Here is a 22,836-nt window from a genome sequence, read left to right on the forward strand (position 1 = left end):
TTTCATACGGAGTCTTACAGCTGTGCAACTTGTAGCAATTTACTCCCTCATCTGTCGTGAATCCTGCTGCTGTCTGCTGTCTCTGTGTGTGTGTGTGTGTGTGTGTGCATATGCGTTCAGTCTCCCCCCACCTGATTCCATTCACTGTGTGCTCTGATAGGCATGAGCTTTAATATGATATTAGGTTATTGCGAGGGAACACAATAATCTGGGCCATAAAAAAAAAAAAATAGCCACCATGTCCCCAGACGGGCGGCGTACAAATGCCTTTTTTTAATAAATAAAAAAAATGGCATTTTTTTTAGAAAAGCACATTTATATATGTAAATACCCAACACACACCTCACATTAACGTGTTGGTGTTTACATAGAATGAATGAGTCAACCAATCAGTGTTAGCGGAGGTACATTACCCATGATCCCTTTTGTATGTCTGTTACAAAACTTCAGAATTAGTGCATTATTTAACATTAAAATATATATGTTATATTTTAACTTTGTACAAATGACAGAATTGACATTAATGGAGTTATTCTCTCAGTATTAATTTTATTTATACACCAAACCATAAGTCAGCACTGCTTTATTTTCCAAGACCTCCACCTCACGGGGGATGCTGTTATTGAATAGAGAGCTGAGCTGCTCCTCTCAACCGTGTCTAAATCACCGTGCTAAATTCTTGGGTGGTTTTTATAAAAGGTAGTTTTTCAGTTAGCTTGATTATCTGTTATCGAAGTAAACTTTTTGGTTAACTGTGCCCGCCACTGGTTAGAAGGAAAGGTGATGTAACACAGTGTTAAACATACCACTGTCCCAGCTTTTTTGAAACGTGTTACAGGCATCCATTTCAAAATGAGCAAATATTTGCACAAAAACAATAAAGTTTATCAGTTTGAACATTAAATATCTTGTCTTTGTGGTGTATTCAATTGAATATAGGTTGAAGAGGATTTGAAAATCATTGGATTCTGTTTTTATTTACATTTTACACAACATCCCAACTTCATTGGAATTGGGGTTGTAAAACAGCTGGTCATGTTGTGTTGTTTTCCACGTTTCATGGTTTTACTTATGATATTTGAACTTATTTTGGAGAGTTTTCCCACATTTGAGGTATTGATTAATGGTAAAGATGAATTAGCTCATTGGTTCCGTGGAGTTAAGCAGCTCAATGCCTCGTTCCAGATCTTGATCTGGAACCTGGAGATCGGCGAGCCGGTGAAAATGATCGACTGTCACGCTGACGTCATCCTCAACATGTCCTTCAACACGGACGGCAGCCTGCTGGCCACCAGCTGTAAGGACAGGAAGCTGCGTGTCATTGAGCCACGCTCGGGCAGAGTGCTGCAGGTCAGAGGTCAAACGTGCACGCACCTGTGAACCTTAAAGTTTGTTACTGGTGACTCATATAGGATCCAACAGAAACATCAGTTTGAACAAGAAATCTGACCTATGGATCATGAAAAATCAATAAAATCAATTTAAAATTTTGTAATTTAATATTTTTACCTTTTAATGATTAATCAAATAATTTAATCAAACCTTTTTATCATTTAAAATGTGAGAATTTTTGTAATTTTACATTTTGTAATTTTGAAACTTTTCATATATAATTTAAAATTTTGTAATTTTTTTTATAATTTATGATTTAAAATCAGCCACCGCGACCTGGACAAACAGCAGAAAATGATGATGGTGTGTAATTAAGTAAAATCATAATTCTGCCCCAACAGATTTCGGCTGTTTGTCACTTACGTTTGACCAGATGTAAAGTAAACTAAAACTGGTTGAAACTGACTTTTTTTTAAACTGTCTGTGGATGCTCGACTGTGTTGACTTTGAAATATATCTAGTTTGTGCAGCCGTCTCAGCAACCGTGCAAATGACTTTAATGCTTTAACCTTTGGCTAATCGTTGGAGTGATCCTGTTATTTTTCTGAAATACACTTTTACAAAATTGGATTCCTTCCACTCCTGGACCATGGCTTTGCACCGTTCTGGAAGTGCTGCACAATAGCAGAATTCCAGGTCTGTTGTCAGAATATTTGACATTGGAACACCAATAAAAGCATCTTTTTAAAACCATTTTAATTCTGTCATAGTGGAACAGGATGAAACTGGATTATCTCTAAATTTTGCAAAAATAAAACCAGTATAAGATTTTTCCATTTAAACTAAATTAGAATCTATCAAACCAAAACCAGGTTAAAACATTATTGAAGTGTTTTATAAATGATCATTAACAGTGCAATAACTCAAACTCAGTTGTCAGCCTCCATGATAACAGGACACATAATGAGGACAAACTGATTAAAAGTTGGTTAACTTTGATACCCCAGATTAATACAGAAAGCATGTTTTGTGTGTCTTGTAAAACACTTTGAAGTTGTATGAAAGTGCTTCGTAAATTAAATTATTATTATTGATAAAATAAATTTTGTTTGCTAGAGAATTATCCGTGGACTTGCCTGCCACCTTCTGGCCATGTCTAGAATTGATTTAGGTAATGATATCATCACATGAATGATGGAAATTAAGAGCAGGTGTTGATGAAGTTGTTTCATTTCCAAAGCCTCAGTTTGTTTTAAATGTTTTCTTGTAAATTCGTCTTGATTGGTTCAGGACTTGTGCTGTCCTCGACGTCTTTTAGACATTGATCAGAAGATAAAGATCAAAGACTAAAAGACCAACAACTAACCAAACTTAAAAGTCATTCAGGATGTTGGACAAAACGGTCGTCCATCTGCTCTCCCAGCGACGCCACAGAATGAACGCATGAGGGAAATGAACAAATGACTGTCATGTCCACGTTACTGTAATGTTTGAGAAGAACAGCATTAAAAATATATATATCAAAGTGTGACATTTGTGTACTTTTTGTGAGGATGAAGTTTAGCTCCGCCTTTTTTCCCCATCAGTCCGCCAGCTGTAAGAACCATCGCGTGAACCGGGTCGTGTTCCTCGGCAACATGAAGCGCCTGTTGACCACAGGGGTTTCCCGCTGGAACACCCGGCAGATCGCACTCTGGGATCAGGTCTGTAAACATCACCACGTGAGTCTTCACTCCAAAAGTGGGCGGAGCATCTGTTAATTTGTGTGTGTGTGTGTGTAGGAGGACTTGTCCATGCCGATCGTGGAGGAGGAGATCGACGGACTGTCGGGACTGCTGTTTCCATTCTACGATTCCGACACCCATATGCTGTACCTGGCGGGAAAGGTTAGCACCGCCATTAACACCGCGCCAGCCTGGACTTTGTAAACTCTACAGCTAAAAACGAGAATCGGTGTGAAACTGGAAACAGTATTTGATTTTATCCAAATTTGAGCCAAAGTAAAAAAAAAAAAAAAAAAAAAAAAAAAAAAAAGACATATTTGGAACAAAAACACATCAAATGGAGTTCATTTATTTATTTATTTTAAAAACACCCCATGTTTCACTCAGCGTTTGAGTCGACATCTTGCATTTGTTTGTTCAATTAGTATTTTATTTGTGAGGCGACGGCACAGTACAGGCTACTGCAGTCTGACATTTGACCCCAGTTACCTTGACCTGAATGATTGACCTCTGGTTGACCTTGTCAGGGTAACTCTGGAATCCACTGCAGTGTGTGCTGCATTCGATTCAAATCAGTTTAAAAAAAAAAAAAAAAAAAAAATCAATTCTTCACCAAAATGAATCCTTAAGGGCAGGTTCAGGGTCAAGGAGTTTGATAGGAATCAGTTAAAGGTCAACAAACACGTGATTATGGTCTCGGTCATGTTTGAGAACCTGCCTTCATATCTCTGACAGCTTTGGTACAAATTACAATAAAAACATTGTGACTCCAGTCATCTTGACCCCTGAGATTGACCTTATGCATAAGGTTGTCCACAAATTGTGCCACGTTTGGTGCAAATTTGAGTGAAAAACATGAATTTTGACTTTTGCTCCAGTGATCTTGATAGTAATGACCTTTTTAAATTCGATCTCACTTGGGCATTTCCAAACCCCATTTCCATGTGTGTGCCACGTTTGGTGAAAGTCGTCCAAAGGACCTCGGAGCAGTCAGGGAACAAACAGATAGGGCAACCCAATTTTTGACCTTTGACCCCAAAAACATCCACCTTTGCCAAAACAAACGCCTAAAGGTCAAATGTGGGGTCAACCTACAGTGGGGAAAATAAGTATTTGACCCCCTGTCAGTTTTGCAGGTTTTCCCACCTACAAAGAATGTAGAGGTCTGTAATTTTTATCGTAGGTTTACTTCAACTGTGAGAGACAGAATCTGATTTTTAAATAATTAATTGGCATTTTAATTGCATAAAATAAGTATTTGAACCCCTAGAAAAACAGAGCTTAAGAATTGGTACAGAAACATTTGTCTGCCATTACAGAGGTCAAATGTTTCCTGTAGTTTCTCACCAGGTTTTCACACACTGCAGCAGGGATTTTGGTCCACTCCTCCATACAGATCTTCTCTAGATCTTTCAGGTTTGGAGTTTCAGCTCCCTCCAAAGATTTTCTATTGAGTTCAGGTCTGGAGACTGGCCAGGCCAGTCCAGGACCTTGAAATGCTTCTTACAGAGCCCCTCCTTAGTTGCCCTGGCTGTGTGTTTGGGGTCATTGTCATGCTGAAGACCCAGCCATGACCCATCTTCAATGCTCTTACTGAGTGAAGGAGGTTGTTTGCCAAAATCTCACAATACATGACCCCATCCATCCTCCCTTCAATACGGTGCAGTCAGAGTTGGAGTGTGATTGATTGAGTGTGTGAACAGGTGTCTTTTATACAGGTAACAAGTTCAAACAGGTGCAATTAATACAGGTAAAGAGTGCAGAATAAGAGGGCTTCTTAACCTCCTAGGGCCTGGCATCCACATATGTGGACATGACATTTTTGGTTGTCTAGACCATAATACTAAGTTAGGAAGTTAAAGAAAAATTAACAGGTCTGTGAGAGACAGAATTCTTGCTGGTTGGTAGGTGTTCAAATACTTATTTTATGCAATAAAATGCAAATTAATTATTTAAAAATCAAACAATGTGATTTACTGAATTTTTTTTTAGATTCTGTCTCTCACAGTTGAAGTGTACCTACAATACAAATTACAGCCCTCTCCATTCTTTGTAGGTGGGAAAACCTGGAAAACTGACAGGGAGTCAAATACTTATTTTCCCCACTGTACATGCCCACAGCAGGTTTAGTCCTTCAGGGTGACTCTGAAGGACAAATGGAACCAATGAACACACAAAAACATTTGTTGTGCTGTAGAATGATGATGATTAGCTTCATTTCACCAACACGTTCTCTCTTTTTAACACATTTTACGTCCTTTTAAAATGTTAAGTATATTTGCATAATAAGTTTTGCTTCCGTTGTGGCTGTAAACGTTTTAATGTTCACCTGTGGACACCTTTTGTTTTGTTGACAGGGCGACGGAAATATCCGTTACTTTGAACTGACTACAGAGAAGCCGTACGTCCAGTACCTGATGGAGTTCCGGTCCCCGGCCCCACAGAAAGGACTCGGTAGGTCAACGAGTCCCCGTGAGCGAGGCCTTGGTTCAGCTCTGAACATTCGCTCCAAACCCCAACGATGTGGGATCACTTGAAGCTCATTCAGATGACCGCGGCTACGCTTGACTCAGCTGCCAATGTCTGCTAATAATGACAGCTGATTGGTTCTGACTGAACCTCGGGGGACAAAGGTTGGATGAGGACAGAGAGAAGGCCAAAGAATTTCTATATTCTTTACAACAGAGGTTTTCAGGAGGGGCGCAAAGGATGGGTATCGTGAACCAGTTCGTTTCAAGAATCATTAAGAAATGATTCAATCCGCCGACAACAATAGTGTTTTTGCTTAGCGAGTCCCGTATCGGTCCTTCAGAGCGGCCATTGCTTTTGAGGGTGTTTTACTGGGAAAATTATCATTTCTTTACGTTGATTACAGACCCCCTGCAGGGTCTGTAATCTCTTAATCGTCCTCCGTTCTGTTCACACAGCTCCAAACGCTGCGCTGCTCTCTGCCGAGACAGAGTCCGGTCGGAATTAATAACTTCAAAGTGAATCACCTTTTAAATCAAATGACACCTCTTTCCAAAAGTTATAACACAAACAGACTAAAATGTTTTTTTCCTCCCAAAATGAGACGTCCTGCATTCTTTACGAATTACATTGATAGAGGTGCAGAGTTAGATTTGTGCCATTAATGTTTGAAAGGAAATGCTTTTGAGAAAAACTACAAATTTTGTTTATTTTTATTTAAGTCCAGAGTTTAAGGATCCAGTGACCAATTTCATATTTATTTATTTTAAGACTCAATAAAATGTTATTGACATAGAAAACCCGTAAAGCCTACTTTTAGTACACAGAAAATTCACAAGCGGTATTGATAAGGGAATCAATAAAGAATTGGATCGATAAGCAGAATCGATAGATACAATCTTATCAATAGCCATCCCTAATTACACTATGTAACAATTTTTGTTCCTGGCTTCTAAGTGTTATATTTCAACTGCTTATGTCTAAAGTCTATGGAAAAATGACTACATTCAGCACAAACTTTAATTTTATTTTTTTTTAACGTTCTAGAAAGTTCTAAAAGTTTGTTGAAATTTCTAGATAATTCGAGAAACTTTTAGAAAATTCTGGACAGTTCTAGCAGTTAAAGAATATTCTAGAAGACTACTCAGTAGTAGTAAGGCGAATTGAGAATATGCTTGAAAACAGACAAATTTCAAAATACGAGGTCTATTAGAAAAGAAACCAACCTTTTTATTTTTTCAAAAACTATATGGATTTGAATCACGTGTGATTGCGTCAGACAAGCTTGAACCCTCGTGCGCATGCGTGAGTTTTTCCACACCTGTCGGTTGCGTCATTCGCCTGTGGGCAGGCTTTGAGTGAGCACTGGTCCTCCCCCCTCGTCGGAATTCCTTTGTCTGACTTCTTCCTGAGAGACTGGCACTTTACTTGATCAAAATTTTTTCTGAAACGGTGAGACACATCCAAATGGACACCATTCGAGAAATTCAGACGGTTTTCGGTGAAAATTAACGGCGCCATGGGCAGTCCTTAAAGCGACAGTAACACTCCACAATCTCTCATCAGCCGTTAAAATTTTCACCGAAAACCGTCTGAATTTCTTGAATGGTGTCCACTTGGATGTGCCTTACAGTTTCAGAAAAAATTTTGATCAAGCAAAGCAGCAGTCTCTCAGGAAGTTCTCAGACAAAGGCATTCCGAGGAGGGGGTGGACCAGTGCTCACTCAAAGCCTGCCCACAGGTGAATGATGCAACCGACAGGCGTGAAAAAACTCACGCATGCGCACGAGGGTTCAAGCTTGGCTGATGTAATCACACGTGATTCAAATCCATATGGTTTTTCAAAAAAATAAAAAGGTCGGTTTCTTTTCTAATAGACCTCGTATCATTGTCCTAATCACAGAAGCAAAGTTTCTGTGGAATAACAGCTATTTTCTATTTATTTAAGGCGTAACAGGTGAGGAAAACACACTGTGTACCCAGGAACAAAACAAAAATAAAAATGTTACATAGTGTTATTTATGTTAAAATGTGTTAGTTATGCCAAAGACATTTAAAAACACACAGAGATGTTTTAAAAAATGATGTTTAAAATGAGTTCAAGATGTAAAAGAATAAAAAGAAACACACAAAGATATTGAAATTGTGTGGATGTGTTGGTGGGGGAGCACAACTATTGATTTGTTCTCTGGGGGGTGCTCACTTTCCAACACTTTGAAAACCCCTGGTCTACAAGAATCGTCTCTTTCACCAAATAAAGTGTCAAAAGCAGCTGCCGTTCCGATGCTACACCGTGATTTTGTGCCATAGAAATGACTTCTTAACACAAGATTCAGCACCAAGAACCACCGTCATGGTTTTTGGAGTTGGGTGTCACATGATGTCACTGGGGATTCCCCCAACACTTTCTTACTGCCAACACAGGGAACAGTTGGGTTATATCTGAATACGAATGTAGACTTGAACACAATACCTTGGTAATAGGAAACGTCATTCAGTTAAAGTGCAATTTGTTACCATGTAGCACCACAACGCGATAGTTATGAATAAACTGACGGTTTTTCTGGTTTATTTCCAGTTTATTGCTGTTTTTTTCAGTCCTCGTATTTGGGGTTAATTGATCTGTGGGGTATTAAGCCCCGCCTCTCACCCAGTGTACGCTGCATTAGACTGCACACTCTGGAACCAGTCGTCACAGCCGCCGTCGACACGCAGTCTGACACCGCCATGACAATGTCTTCGTTATTGTCAACAGGTGTGATGCCAAAGCACGGGCTGGATGTGGCGGCCTGCGAGGTGTTCCGTTTCTACAAACTCATCACCCTCAAAGGCCTGATCGAACCCATTTCCATGATTGTGCCAAGGAGGGTGAGTGTGAATGAAAGAGTGAATTTGTGCATTCATTCACAATGCAGTCTGAGCAGTGACAAGTCAACTGAGACAGGAAGTCTCCTGGGAACTAGAAGTTGCATGCAAGTTGCTTTGAATAAAGGCGTCAGCTAAATAAATGTTAAGTCACTTGCAACGACATGAGAGAAGAGCTGCAGAAAGCTCCTTAATTTTGATAGTTTTAATAAGAAAAGTTCAATATTTTAATCCACAGTGATACTGTATAATGTGAGAACAGTCTTTGGTGGAGGTCCCACTCATAGCATGTAAGGGTACATTGATCTTGAATCAGAAGAAGGCAGGGGCACAGCCAGGGATCAGACAGGGACCAACTAATGTGGGTGGGTTGGAGGAGGTAGTGTTCAGGTCAGCAACTGCAAGCAGCAGAGGTAAATTCGAACTGACCTTTTAAAATAACATGCATGCTTGCTATTGGTCGTGAGATGGTGACTGAAATGGGGACCAGCTGCTTCCTCAGAGATTTCAGCCATTACTGATGATGAGAATCTGAACGAAAGCTTTGAAATCTGGGTCTTCTTGGCAGAACTTACCCTACGCTGCATACCTTGGGGGGAAATCAAGAAAGTCACAAGACTAATCAGAGATAAGAGAGGACAGAGTTAATTGTCATTTTGTTGTTTATGGTCTTAACTTGAACATGTGTTTACGCTTCACAAATTAAATTATTATTAAATTAATTATTTGTGTCTTATTTTTGCAGTTACATATCGATGGAGCTGTCCGCGTGCACTCTGCGTACATTTCATCCACATTTGTCTATGTTTTCTGAAAATGTATGGATAAAGATGAAACAGAGCAGTACCACCGGAAATCACTGGGGGCAGTGTAGCTAAAGATCACGTAAGACAGGAGCCTCTTCAAACATGAAGACGACGGTTAACAGTAGCAGGAGAGTTTTATGCATTAAATCTTGTCTTAAAATATTTAATGGCCTCACAAACCGCCTCCGTCTACACCTCTCCCGACACGTTTGCCTTTTGCTTAGGAATTGAAAATTAATCTTAAGAGGGGGAGTGGGAGGAGCCTAATACTTCTGAGCTTCAAGGAGGAGGCTTCATGGACAAAAATTATTTGGATATCACCAACGAGACTAAATAAAGTCTCAGATTTGTCACGACTGTTTGTGCTCCACCCCCAGCTTATTGACCAAAGGTGTCCTTGCTGTCCCACACACTCGTGGACTGCACTGTGGCATCCAGTGAGACGGACGCTGCATGTAAACACTCATGCTTTTAGTCAGCGCGCCACCGACGGCAGCAGAGTATGTCGAGGTTGAAGCTCGCTGATGATCTGACGAGGCAGAAAATCGTAATATGTCCCTTCGTCTGGCGTTTTGTCATCTGAAAAGTATTGAAGTCGTCTCAACACGTTGTTGTTGTTGTTGCTGGTTCACAGTCAGACACGTACCAGGAGGACATCTACCCAATGACCGCTGGAACAGAACCCGCACTGTCTGCCACCGAGTGGCTGAGCGGCATCGACAGAGGTAAGCGACCGCACGTGTTCTGTATTATTATTAATGATCATTACTGTTGTTATTGTTTACTGTGACGAGGTGTTCATCAGGTGACAGACTGTGGGTGGAGCCTGTTCCATCTCTGGTTGTTTTTGGACTCAGTGATCTGTTGCGCCCCCCAGAGGGGGGCACTGAAACTGGCTGTGTCCAGGATGTGTGGGTCCTGCTCATTTTCTCAGTCTGGTGGTATATAAATCCTGGATGAGGGGCAGGATGGCACTTTAATCCATTCCAAACCAAAAACTGGTTTGAGGACATTTTTCTGTGGAATGAGTGAACTACAGCAGAGGTTTTCTCATTTTAAAATTGTTTTAACCCAAAGACAGACTGGTTGAAACTATATTGAAGACATTTTTAATAGGAATAAGTTCATTAAAGTGGAGGGTGTCCGGTTTTCAACTTTTTTACACCAGTAATAAAGTGATTAAAATGGGTTTAAACACATTTTAAATGAAATCAGTGGAATTAAAATGAAGGCAGTCTGGTTTTAAAATGTTTCAAACCAAGAACATACTGGTTTAAACTGTTTTTCAACAGGAGTAATTGGATTAAAGTGGTGGTAGTCTGGTTTTAAACCATTCAACACCAGAAACTGGTTTGAAGACACTTTTAATTGGAATAACTGAATTAAAGTGAAGGTTTTCTAGTTTTAAATGGTTCTAACCCAGCAGCAGACTGGTTCAAACTACTGAAGACATTTTTAATGGGATTAAATGTACTGAAGTGGAGGTAGTTTGGCTTTAAAGTGTTTTACACCAACAATATAGTGGTTTAAACACATTTTAATAGAAATAAGTGGAGGTAATCTGGTTTTAAAACAGTTACTGTCCAAGAACATGCTGGTTTAAACTGGTTTCAAGACATTTTAATGGGAGTACTCGCTCACCACAAATAAACTGGTTTAAACGGTCTTAAAGATACTTTTAACATAGACTAAAGTAGCATTGACTTGGTTTTGTAGAAGGATAAATTGTTTAAAGAACATCGGAATGACTTCATTTCAAACGATTGTGAAGTTACTTCAGGAGAAGAAACGGACCACTCGCACTGTCAGGGAACATCAGCTACGACATTTGTTCTGTGTGGTGCGTTTCTCTCAGCATGAAGGAAACAGGGACTCCCACAGGGGGGCGCCAACGCATCACATAGATGTAGCAGATAAATGGCTAAAGCAGGAATTGGGGATGGTCAGGTTCTCTGACTGGGTGGTTGCCATCCAGGACAGGATGGTTCTGTAACATTGTGGATGTGACAGCTTTCAGCACCGGTGCGGCTCCGAAACCCGACCTGGAAGTGACAGAACACTTGTCCAAATGGAGATGGTTAGAAAAATGTGGACAACTTGTCCTGACTGTAGCAGCTCCTCTGCGTTGTATTTTTGACTCCTCCCACTCGCTCCCCTCGGGATGTAAACTCACGATCTCTGGCATAGCAGGCGCATGCTCTGTCCAGTCTGCTAAAAACCCGGGCCTATTGACTACCGTGTGCACAGCGCCTCCTGCTGGCCTGCGTAACATGAGCCCTGTTGGCCTGAACACTTTTAAAGGAACTTGGTGGTGTTTTTCAGAGCCGGTCTTGATGTCTCTTAAGGACGGCTTCCACCGGCCAAACCAGTTAGTGTTTAAAGCTCCGGTGAAGGAAAAGAAGAATGCAGTTGTGAATGGAATCGATCTGCTGGAGAACGTGCCACCGAGGACGGAGAACGAGGTCAGTATGTGTCCACTCAGCTGTCCGTTGCTCACTTTAATCTTACACAGATTTATATAAAAATCCTTTAGTGTTCTGGTTGTGTTTTTTTCACACTGCCGCAGCAGCTCACGGAGCAAATCCAGATGATCATCTGTCAAAGGTCTCTGTTTGGATGCCACTCGATTATTTCCATTTCCCATAATCCTACAGCAGTGCTCTGTTAACAGAACTGTGCGTAATAGCCTGTATTCTTTTTGGCCAAGTTGTAATACCCACATCAGCCAACGGGGGCGATATAGTAGCACCATTGAGCAGTATCTTCTGTACCAATCACAAAACAAAAGTCAATAAAGTCAATCTCCAATTTTTCCACTGTGTATCCCAGTTTACATCAGACACATGAGGGTTCAACCAAATACCTACCCCACACAAGAAAATTCATTAAGGTATATCTTATATTTTATATTCCAGTTCTAAGGTGGAATTATGCCAGTATATCTAAATATCTAAAAAGGAAGAGTAAAATAGAAGAGTAGAACAGAGTAGAGTAGAGCCACTTAGGTGCCTGGTCTTGAGAACCAGGGATGGTAGGTTAAAAAGCTTTTTTTATCCCATGGGAACTCTCCCTACCCACCCAAGTGGCTCAAGAAATAAGTATATATAATATAATAAGTAATAAGACATAAGAAGGATAAGACATCATATACAGTATATCAGTGATTTTCAACCTTTGAGCCGCGGCACCCTTTTTATATTTACAAAATCCTGCGGCACACCACTGTCATGTGTCACGCACCACTAACTCGACTGTCTACACAGTACGTTAGCAACACGTGCAGTACAGATATGACGTAACATAGTATACTATAGTCATGGAGCTGTATATAGGAACTAGAGAGCGCAGTCCCATTGCTGCACACTAAACGTAAAGGTCCCTTCATGGACAGCGACATGACGTCTAACCGGGCAAAATATAGATGAAGTACCCGGATGTTAATGCATTTTCAATGGAGATTCGTGACTGAACACACTCAGAAAAATGCTCAGAAAATACGTGTTAAAAAAAAAAAAATTCCATTTTGACCTGGATAACGAGCCAGTAAAATTTAATTACATTAAATTATGTCAGGAAAGTATTAAACTTACTCTGACACACACACATTCTCAAATATTAGTGTTGAAAGCTGCTGCTGTTCAAAGCAGCGCGGCTCCTAAAACCATTACAATACTTTTATATATATTATATTTTTACACAATTATCCTTTATTGACCGAGTTTCATTCATGAAGTCAGTGGCGTGTGTGTGTGCACATCTCTGTGTGTGGCAGCACAGCGCGGGTCATTAATCTCATTATTTTAAGGTGCAAAAAAAAAAAAACTCCCCAGTCTTGGCCAACAATTTTTAGTCACTAACGACAAGAATTTTAACTAGACATTGGTCTAGCAGTGGAAAATATCAACTAGACATAAGTGAAAATAATGATCCGTGTCATCGGGCGACACAGGTACTGCAGGAGACATACAGCTGTTTATCATCCAAATATCAAGAACCAAAACCACTTACTTATGGAAGGAAATATTGTCTCCCTTGTTCCTCCATTTGTGACTTTGCCAACATGTGCAGCTTTCCGGCATATTCCACCTGTTTCTTGATGAGACTAAGTGAACTTCTACGCACACAAATCACTAACTTGCCCGGAATTAAAATGGCTATCGCGCCTCCTTGTTAGCACACGGCTCAGCGCTACTGCGCGCTTTGCTGCCATCTACTGGAATAAAGCAGCATTACACCATCTGCCACACTATTACAGCACATACACCCGATAATGGTGATATTTGATAATTGCCCACGGCACCCCAGGGTACTGCGGCACCCCGGTTGAGAATCACTGCAGTATATAACTATATTTAAATATTAAGGGGAATAAACAACATATACAATAAATATGGTACTATATAATATACAGGAGTAGGTATTAAATTCTAAATATTAATACAGGAGAAGATTTGGTCATGGCAATTTATTATAGAAACAGAAACTATGATGTATTGTTATCTATCTAAAGTAACTCTGTTAGCATACTACAGGAAAATAAAAAGTATAATCTATATGCTATGAAATGGAAACCCAAGAACTAAGGTACTATATATGGTGATATCTTCACAAAGAACAAACTGATGAATCATTAAAAATCTACACCATGTAAAATAAAATTGTAAATAACGAAAATAAGCTAACCCTAACCCTGCACTTTACATGGAAAATAGAACTGCGTGCGGGGCATTTTGTGATGAATGTCTCTAGTATTTTTATGACATACATGATGGTGTCATCATGCAGGACTAAGATCAGGAGCAATATAAAGATGTTCTGCACATGGAGACATTTCAGTCTTTCAACCCCACGCAAGAGACAAATACAGAGAGGAAAATAAGTATTTGAACATCCTGCGATTTTGCAAGTTCTCCCACTTAGAAATCAAGGAGGGATCTGAAAGTTATTTGTATGTAACTGCTGTAAATAAGTATTTGAACACCTCTGAAAATCAATGTTAATATTTGGTACAGTAGCCTTTGTTTGCAATTACAGAGGTCAAACGTTTCCTGTAGTTTTTCACCAGGTTTGCACACACTGCAGCAGGGATTTTGGTCCACTCCTCCATACAGATATTCTCTAGATCAGCCAGGTTACTGGGCTGTCGCTGAGAAACACGGAGTTTCAGCTCCCTCCAAAGATTTTCTATTGGATTTAGGTCTGGAGACTGGCCAGGTCACTCCAGAACCTTGATGTTTCTTACGGAGCCGCTCCTTGGTTATCCTGGCTGTGTGCTTCGGGTCATTGTCATTTTGGAAGACCCATCCACGACCTATCTTCAATGCTCTAACTGAGGGAAGGAGGTTGTTCCCCAGAATCTCCCAATACATGACCCCGGTCATCCTCTCCTTAATACAGTGCAGTCGTCCTGTCCCATGTGCAGAAAAACACCCCCAAAGCATGATGCTTCCACCCCCATGCTTCACAGTAGGGACGGTGTTTTTAGGATGGTACTCAGCATTCTTCTTCCTCCAAACACAGCGAGTGGAATTAAGACCAGAAAGTTCTATTTTGGTCTCATCTGACCACATACCTTTCTCCCATGACTCCTCTGGATCATCCAAATGGTCATGGGCAAACTTAAGACGGGCCTGGACGTGTGCTGATTTAAGCAGGGGAACCTTCCGTGCTGTGCATGATTTTAACCCATGACGGCTTAGTGTATTACCCACAGTAACCTTGGAAACAGTGGTGCCAGCTCTCTTCAGGTCATTGACCAGCTCCTCCCGTGCAGTTCTGGGCTGATTCCTCACCTTTCTTAGGATCATTGATACGCCAGGAGGTGGGATCTTGCATGGAGCCCCAGTCCGAGGGAGACTGACAGTCATGTTTAGCTTCTTCCGTTTTCTAATAATTGCTCCAACAGTTGATCTTTTTTCACCAAGCTGCTTGGTAATTGCCCCGTAGCCCTTTCCAGCCTTGTGGAGGGCTACAATTTCGTCTCTGGTGTCTTTGGACAGCTCTTTGGTCTTAGCCATGTTAGTAGTTGGAGTCTTACTGATTGTGTGGGGTGGACAGGTGTCTTTATGCAGCTAACGACCTCAAATAGGTGCTTCTAATTTGGAATAATAAGTGGAGTGGAGATGGACTTTTTAGAGGCGGACTAACAGGTCTTTGAGGGCCAGAATTTCTGCTGATTGGCAGGTGTTCAAATACTTATTTGTAGCAGTAACATACAAATAAATTATTTAACAAAATCATACAGTGTGATTTCTGGATTTTTTTTTTTTTTTTTAAGATTATGTCTCTCACAGTGGACATGAACCTAACATGAAAATTTCAGACCCCTCCATGATTTCTAAGTGGGAGAACCAAAATCGCAGGGTGTTCATATACTTATTTTCCTCACTGTATGTGAGCGACGATACCTGTGACAAGATTCACAGCTCAATTTCTTTATACAGAGGAGGCCGGTCAATAACATGTTAGAGGCGGAGCTAAGGCCAGTTCACATTTTCTCCATGCTCATTTAGTCCTATCCACTTTCAAACCGTCCAGTCAGATCAGTGCTGATGAAGGGCGGGACAACATCGTGGATGATAAATCTGCCAACATTTCAGAACGTTTGGATAAAATTAGAAAACAATCGTGCACCAGTTTACCGTTTGTTTGTTGTCTCTTGATGTAGCTCCTGCGGATGTTTTTCCGACAGCAAGATGAGCTGCGGCGGCTTAAAGAAGAGTTGGCTAAGAAGGACGTACGAATACGGCAACTGGAGCTGGAGCTCAACAACCTGAAGAACGTCAGCCCCAGCAGCATTTGACCTCCTGCCCCTGACGGACCGCAGAGCTTCTGATCCCGTCTCCTTATTTGCTGCCCCCTACAGAGCACACCGGGATATGAGACATGCTGGGCAACGACATGAACGCCGCTGCACGTGGCCTCCAACACACGTGGAGAGTAAAAGAAAAGAATCTTTGTGGATTTCTGCAGTGAAGACAAACACAGCAAAGCGATGGTTCCAAAACTGTGGGTGGAGCCTTTACTGAGGGCAACCAATGAGTGGTTGGGAAAAATACTTAAAGTGCATTAAAAGATGAACAAGAATGCATCTGAGATAGTCTTTAATTAACCTCTAATTAAGTAATTGGCCTCTTGGAGGCTGCAGCTAATGAAGGACTTGTGTTTTGGTGAACAGTGCCACCTGCAGGATGGTTTGGTTTCCTGTGAGCGTACTAACTCAAAGATCACCCTTTTAACTTTACAACAGTGAAAAGTTTGAATATGTGGGATGTTATTTCAAGCTAATGTGTGCTTTTTGGATTTCCGTTTATTGTTTTGGGGCGGATCCTTGTAAAAATGCTGGCTGAGGTTTGTTAAGTCAAACAAACCAGGTCACGTAAACTGACGTTTCCACTGTGGAGCCTTTTAGCCCATGATGGTGTCAGAATCCAAACTTGTCATTGGGCTGTTGAAAACATAAAGATCTTTAAATGGAGCCCAGGCTGAAACATTCTGGACGCCCCCTTTAAGGGGGACACAAACAAACAAACAAAAAAAATAGAGCCCCGCTGCACTCGTAGAGCGCAAACCTCCGCCAACACTAGTTTCCAAATTTCACAAATTTTTACCTTGGAAAAAATTTCAAAGTCAAAGTCCTGTTAGAAGTGACTTGTCATCAGCTAAATTATAATACATCAAAAGGACTTTTCAGTATTAAATTCAAATATCCACAAAATCCACAATTTGGATCAGCTTCAGATCAAACTTTGTCAGGTGATAGTGTCAGTCTACAGCTCACGTTCAAATATGACAGTGATTGGGGCACGTTTGATGAAGCTATAGTGTAAAATATACATTAAATGGGGTTTTCAATATTAAATTTAAACGGCCACAAAAACTGTAATCTGGATCAGATCCGGTGCCGCCGAGTGATCAGTCCGCCCTGCCTTCACTGTGCATGCGTCATTTTCGATCTCAGCAGCAATTCACCAATTATCACCTTGTTTCTGCTTCAAACTGACTTTAGAATGTTTTAAGAGGTTTTTCTTTGTCATCTGATGGTTAATAATCCCATTAATCTATTTGATCACTTTGGGTGAAGAGTCAGACTCAGAGGAGCTGCTGAGCTCTGAAATGACTCATGTGCAGTGAAGACAGGGGGGACGTTCGGTCTGTGACACCGGATCAACATTTGTCAGGCAATAAAGGATCCCATCCTACATATGAAAGAATTCTTGTTTGACAGAGATATGAATTTTTGAAAATCCAATCAATGTGATAGGAAAAATCCTGACTTTGACCTAAAATTGAAAATGAATCTTCAGTAAAAATTTCATAATATATGAAACATTGTGGGTTATACAGGCTGTTCACAAACAAACAAACAAGGGTGAAAACATAAGTTGGCAGAGGTTAAAAAAAAAAAGCATCAGGCTGTTCGATGTCACGTCAGTCTGTCCGAGCATTTAACCGACACACGTGTCAAAGCGCCACGAGCGGCTTATTGGATTAAGTTTGGCGCCATCTTTAGGTCACGGAGGGTAATTTAGAGGGTGGGGCGGGGTTACGCATATATCTGTTTCTATTTATTTTATGGGTTTGTTTTTTCCCTTTCATTTATTAATTGCACTGTTTGTACAGTGTGACCTCACGATGATTGTGCTACATTTTATTTTAACGGCTGACTGATTCCAAACTGGAACGTGAACCACGTCACATTCTTCAAAGCATCAAAACAAAGTTCAGAACATGTATTATAATAATGAAATAATTTATGTGGTAACTTGTAAATAAAAAGAACCACGAAACGCAGATGCCGAGTTTTCACCTTTATCTGAATTGTAAATATCAAACATGTATTTCGGTGTCTGAGAACCAAAGCATGACTCAGGAACATGTAGTTCACATCCAGACATTCTAATGGTCATAGAGTGCCACCTACCGGTAATAATGTACATTGCCCATATTTACTGCATTACAACAATTTATTCTACTCCTTGTACATCTAAAATAAAAATATTATTCCAGTGTGTTCATTTATTTGTTTTTAGGGTAAAACATGTGAGAAGAAGATCGTTAGTGTTCTTTTCTTCAGGCTGATTAACTTTTGATCGATGTCATGTAAACAAACACGGCGCTAAGAAGAAAAATCCAGCTCAACATTTAAAAATTTACAAGCAATGTTTCCGCTTTAACTCAAAAGGAAAATTACCTTTTTAATTATTTCTTTACATTTGTGTTGGTCCATCAGGACACATGCACCAAATATGAACTTGACCTTCAGAGAGCTGACCCCCTCCCCCCCCCAAAAAAACGTGCTGCATCTTCTTGAAATATGACCTTTATTAGAACCAGTTACATTAAATAATGTGCAGGTTTTTAAACATTTTTTTCTTTTTTTTTTGCCTTTCAGCTGACCCCCCCCCCCCCCCATTACAGCCCTCTTAACCTCCTGCCACTTAAAGCATTTTTTTTTTAAATACAGACGTAATTAGCAGTATTAACAAAGTTTTTAGCTAGTTGACAGTCGAGCTGCACAATATGACCAAATTATCGTATCTCAATATTGTCAGAGCGATATGACTACGATTTGACACAAAGTGCAGCAACAGTGAAAATGAAACCTTAAACAACAGTAATAATATCACACTCATTTTATACTCATCATAAGGTTAGGATACTGTGCCCTCCAAAAGTACTGGAACACTTGGAATTTCACACATTTTAATTTGTTTATGCCATTTTAAATACAAGAAATACAAAAAGAATAAATAAGAAATTGTTTGAAATGACACAGTATTTGGTGATTTGATTTGATTTTAAAGTCAGCATTGAAAAGAAAATAATGTTTAAGGTTGCTCCCAAAGCCACAGACGCAACAAGTCAGTTTTCAGGAGAGTTAAGATCTTCAGTTTGTCCACCTGCGCGCACACACACACACACACACACACACACACACACACACACACACACACACACACAGCAGCGAGTGTGATGAACGTGAGTACTGTTCATTCACAAACAGGTAAAGGGGCGGAGCATAGGTAAGCTGGGCGTGACCATCGAGTTCAAAGTTCAGTTGTTTTTACCCCATAAGTCCATAACATTCCTAACTTTGACCCGTGTGACCCTTCACCAACTCCTCCGACTCTAGTCGCCCCCCTGTACACACTAGCCATGTTCACGTGGACACTTTATTATTGATCTGATTGGTGGATCAGACTGTCCTGTTTATATGAACGTGTCATAAAGTGATCCGCTTGCTGTGTTACATGCACTGTGATTACGATCCCATTCAGTCAGTAGAGCATTCCCATAATGCTTTGTGTTGTGACGTCTTCTGTTTGTGACATATGCAAATGAGCTGTACCCGGAACAAAAAAAAAGTTGTACCCGGAAGCTGTTCGTATAAACAATGGATTTCTTTTCTGGAATAATTGAGATTAGTCATTGTTTGCTCGTTTCTTTTGAAACTGCAGCATCAGAGGAACATGTTTCTTCTTCAGGACTTGTTCAGAATGTGTTTTTACGTGATGTAGCACAGAACACGGTTATAACATATTTAATAAAACTGGAATGAAAACACAGACGGATTAAACATCTGATTTACGAGCCAAATGAAATTGAAGCCTTGGAGATCAGACGGAGCTTTGAGGAAACGCATCATTCGGAATTTTCATGTATCCCATAATCCCTTGCGCGCCAGAGTCGCTGCAGTCAAAACACAGAGAATTAACATGACAGTTGTAAATTAATATTATACTACAAAAATGTAATTTTTTATGCTTTTCATCATGTTAATAAGAGACTGCTGCATGATACCCTGAAAACTTGCTAAAACAATTACAACAAATAATCCGTGTCTGCTACGTTTAATTTGCGTGGAATTTAATAAACGCAAACTGAATTTCAGACATATTATATATATTAGTCTGGAACAAAGAGGACAAACAGTGTTGTAAAGAACAATAATCAAGACGTTAAAGAGCAAACTTCACTTTCCCCCCAGAACAACATGATCAGGAAGCGACTGTAGCTCACAGCAGCTCCCACTGAAAATAACAGAGAGACAGACTGTGATTCTCACATGTTTACATAAAATAAACAATAACAACGTCTAAAAACCCAGAGAATATATTCATGAGTTTTAGGCACAATATAAAAATAGTTTTATGTTGCGATGTTAGTGGTGTTGTCCGTGTGCAGCGGTTAAAGTGCAGCGTGATCAGAGCGTCTCAATGCAGTTCTCAATGTTACTGAGATCTCACAGCGCAGCGACCTCTCTGGAGGTTTTGCAGGATTTGAAACCTGAAAAGCCTCAACATCCCTCAAATAACCGATGGGACTCACAGACACATGCAGGTAGGTTATTTCTGAATGTCTGTCATTTTCACTGACCCACAATCAATAACTCCACATCAATTAGTTTGTGATTTCTGATTTTTTTTTTCTGTGGCTAGAGCCCTCTATGAAATCTCACTATTTTAAACAATGAACCGTTTCAAAATATAACAATAAAGCAGTTTCATGAATAAATGAATCAAACCTTGTGAGGCCTTTATATATTTCCTACTTACTTTACTCAACTAAAACAAGTTGTTTGCTTTTAGATTTTGGAGCATCAGTTGCAAAATGTCTGGAAAAGCCCAAGATTCCAATGTTTTGTGCCATTCAGACTTCTTTGAGAGCTCATCTCCTGCCAAAGGTACCTTTCAAACTTAAGAGAAAAAATGTCATATCCACTACACCATGTGCTTTTTCCCAATTTATTCTTAAGGATATAATGACTCATTGAACATCAGAATTTTAAAATACAACCATTTTCTGTTTTAGGGTGTGATAAACAGAGTGAGAAGACGTACGACTTCAAATCATTGGTGACCCTGCAGATCCACTTGACTGGCTGCTGAAAGGCTCTGTAAATTCTCCACATCTGACCCCAGAGGATAAATCTGTTCATGTGAACCTCAGCTCACTCTGTGTGACAGCAGAAAACTATGAAGAAACTATGGAAGAAACTAAGCATCAGGACCAGTTTCTTATATTCAGTTATTTTGATTATTCTGAGTGTGTAGATGTGTCAGGTGGTCAGGTGGCTCACTATGATTGGTGATGAAACAGTGGACTTAGTAGTGGACCTAGCTGAGACATGCGTGCACATTATTTAGGAGGTTAACTCACCTGTTCCAGACTAATATGACCCCAATGAACAACTTGAGATATGTGCCAAAATCTCTGTCCAGGACAAACAGCCCAAAATGCCCACGCCCTTTTTCATCCCGAGCATTACTTCAAGTACAGCTGCATTTTCTAAACAGCAGCAGCTAGAGATTTTCCAAGGTATTAAATATGTTCAGAATGATCAGAACACGTTTGGGAGGGTAAACGAAAAGCGTAAAATTCCTATTTTGATAATTAATCAAATTCATAATTCATAAATGAAACTGGTTGGAGCCGTGCAACTTCTGCTCATTTTAAGCTTCTCCTTGTGTAAAGCACTCTTCTTTGCCTCCCAGTGGTTTTTAATTTGCTCAACTGACCTGCTGACTTCGTACACAAGAAGTCTGTGCTGCGAACTTTATGTCCGTCTTGCTTTTCCACTTATTTTAAGTTCTTTTAATACGTTGAGGAGGAGTGTTGTCTCTTATAAAGTCCAACTGTGTTTTTCCACCGCCATTTTTCCAAACAGAGCAGGAAGCATCACATGGTGATGTGGTGTAAAAGACATGCGCAACAAGGCTCCACACAGATGGAAAACCCCATCGTGCCGTTTACATGGAAGCCGATCGGGTTAGAAATAGACTTACACCACCTCCTCTGACCCAAATCTAATCAGATGGAGCTGTTTACATGGTGTGATTTTCATCTGATTGTTCAATCAGATTACTTGTGATCCATGTAACCGCAGCTACTGATTCCTGTCGGTCACAGCACACGGAGGCTGGACTCTGTCTGGGCACCGTAAACTATCATTAGGTCAAAATCGGCTACAGCTTCATCAAATGGCCATTTGAGAAACTGCACATTTTGGCAGTTGGATCTGCTCCATCTGTGCTAAACTGTGCACACGAGGATCATCACCGAAATGGAAACATCTGATCATGACCCTTGTTGGAGGGCATAAGCTCCTGGTCCCAGGTTGTCTCACCGTCCCACAGACATCCTCGTGAAATAGGTTCACTTTCAGCTTTGGTCTTGGGTCCATTAAATTAGAAAACCTACACACTTATCGAAAGCTCATGAAACAAGGAAAATTATGTTTCTAAAAGCTGATAAATTAGGACATACAAGTTCCACTGCAACCTTTGAAGAAAACAGGAGACTTTTTTTTTATTCCCTTCATATGCTTTGTAAACATAATTTACCAGTCTTAAAAAAAAAAAAAAAAAAAACTTCAACGACATTACACAAGAAATCTGACTCGTACGATGAGTAGTTCATGGGTTAAAGCAATAAATTTTCATCTGACTGATATTTTTTTCCTGGCAAAAATCAACGCCAGCAATTGCCTAAAATGTGGCGTAGTGGGGGGCACATACTGTTTCTTTCCTCAATAAATACAATAAACACATTCTACAAATCTATTCTAAACAGCCTCTAAGGAGAGAGACACACAAAGCATAAAAAGAATGTAAAACCTGAACTTAAGGTACATAAAT

General features: G+C 40.2%; 1 protein-coding gene across 3 annotated transcripts in view; it reads left to right on the forward strand.

Moving 5' to 3' along the window:
- The window catches only part of coro2ba (coronin, actin binding protein, 2Ba), an 83,119-nt gene extending 66,835 nt beyond the window's left edge, over nt 1–16,284 (forward strand). For all 3 annotated transcript variants that reach the window (XM_034183026.1, XM_034183019.1, XM_034183034.1), the window contains 8 exons: nt 1,186–1,350; nt 2,919–3,035; nt 3,114–3,218; nt 5,414–5,510; nt 8,281–8,393; nt 9,831–9,921; nt 11,519–11,658; nt 15,864–16,284. In XM_034183026.1, the coding sequence (XP_034038917.1) occupies nt 1,186–1,350; nt 2,919–3,035; nt 3,114–3,218; nt 5,414–5,510; nt 8,281–8,393; nt 9,831–9,921; nt 11,519–11,658; nt 15,864–15,998 (963 nt within the window). In that variant the 3' untranslated portion in view covers nt 15,999–16,284. The remainder of the gene's footprint in view (nt 1–1,185; nt 1,351–2,918; nt 3,036–3,113; nt 3,219–5,413; nt 5,511–8,280; nt 8,394–9,830; nt 9,922–11,518; nt 11,659–15,863) is intronic.
- Nucleotides 16,285–22,836: the final 6,552 nt, after the last annotated feature.

Source organism: Thalassophryne amazonica, chromosome 2, assembly GCF_902500255.1.
Source record: "Thalassophryne amazonica chromosome 2, fThaAma1.1, whole genome shotgun sequence".
In the NCBI taxonomy this organism is placed as follows: Eukaryota; Metazoa; Chordata; class Actinopteri; order Batrachoidiformes; family Batrachoididae; genus Thalassophryne; species Thalassophryne amazonica.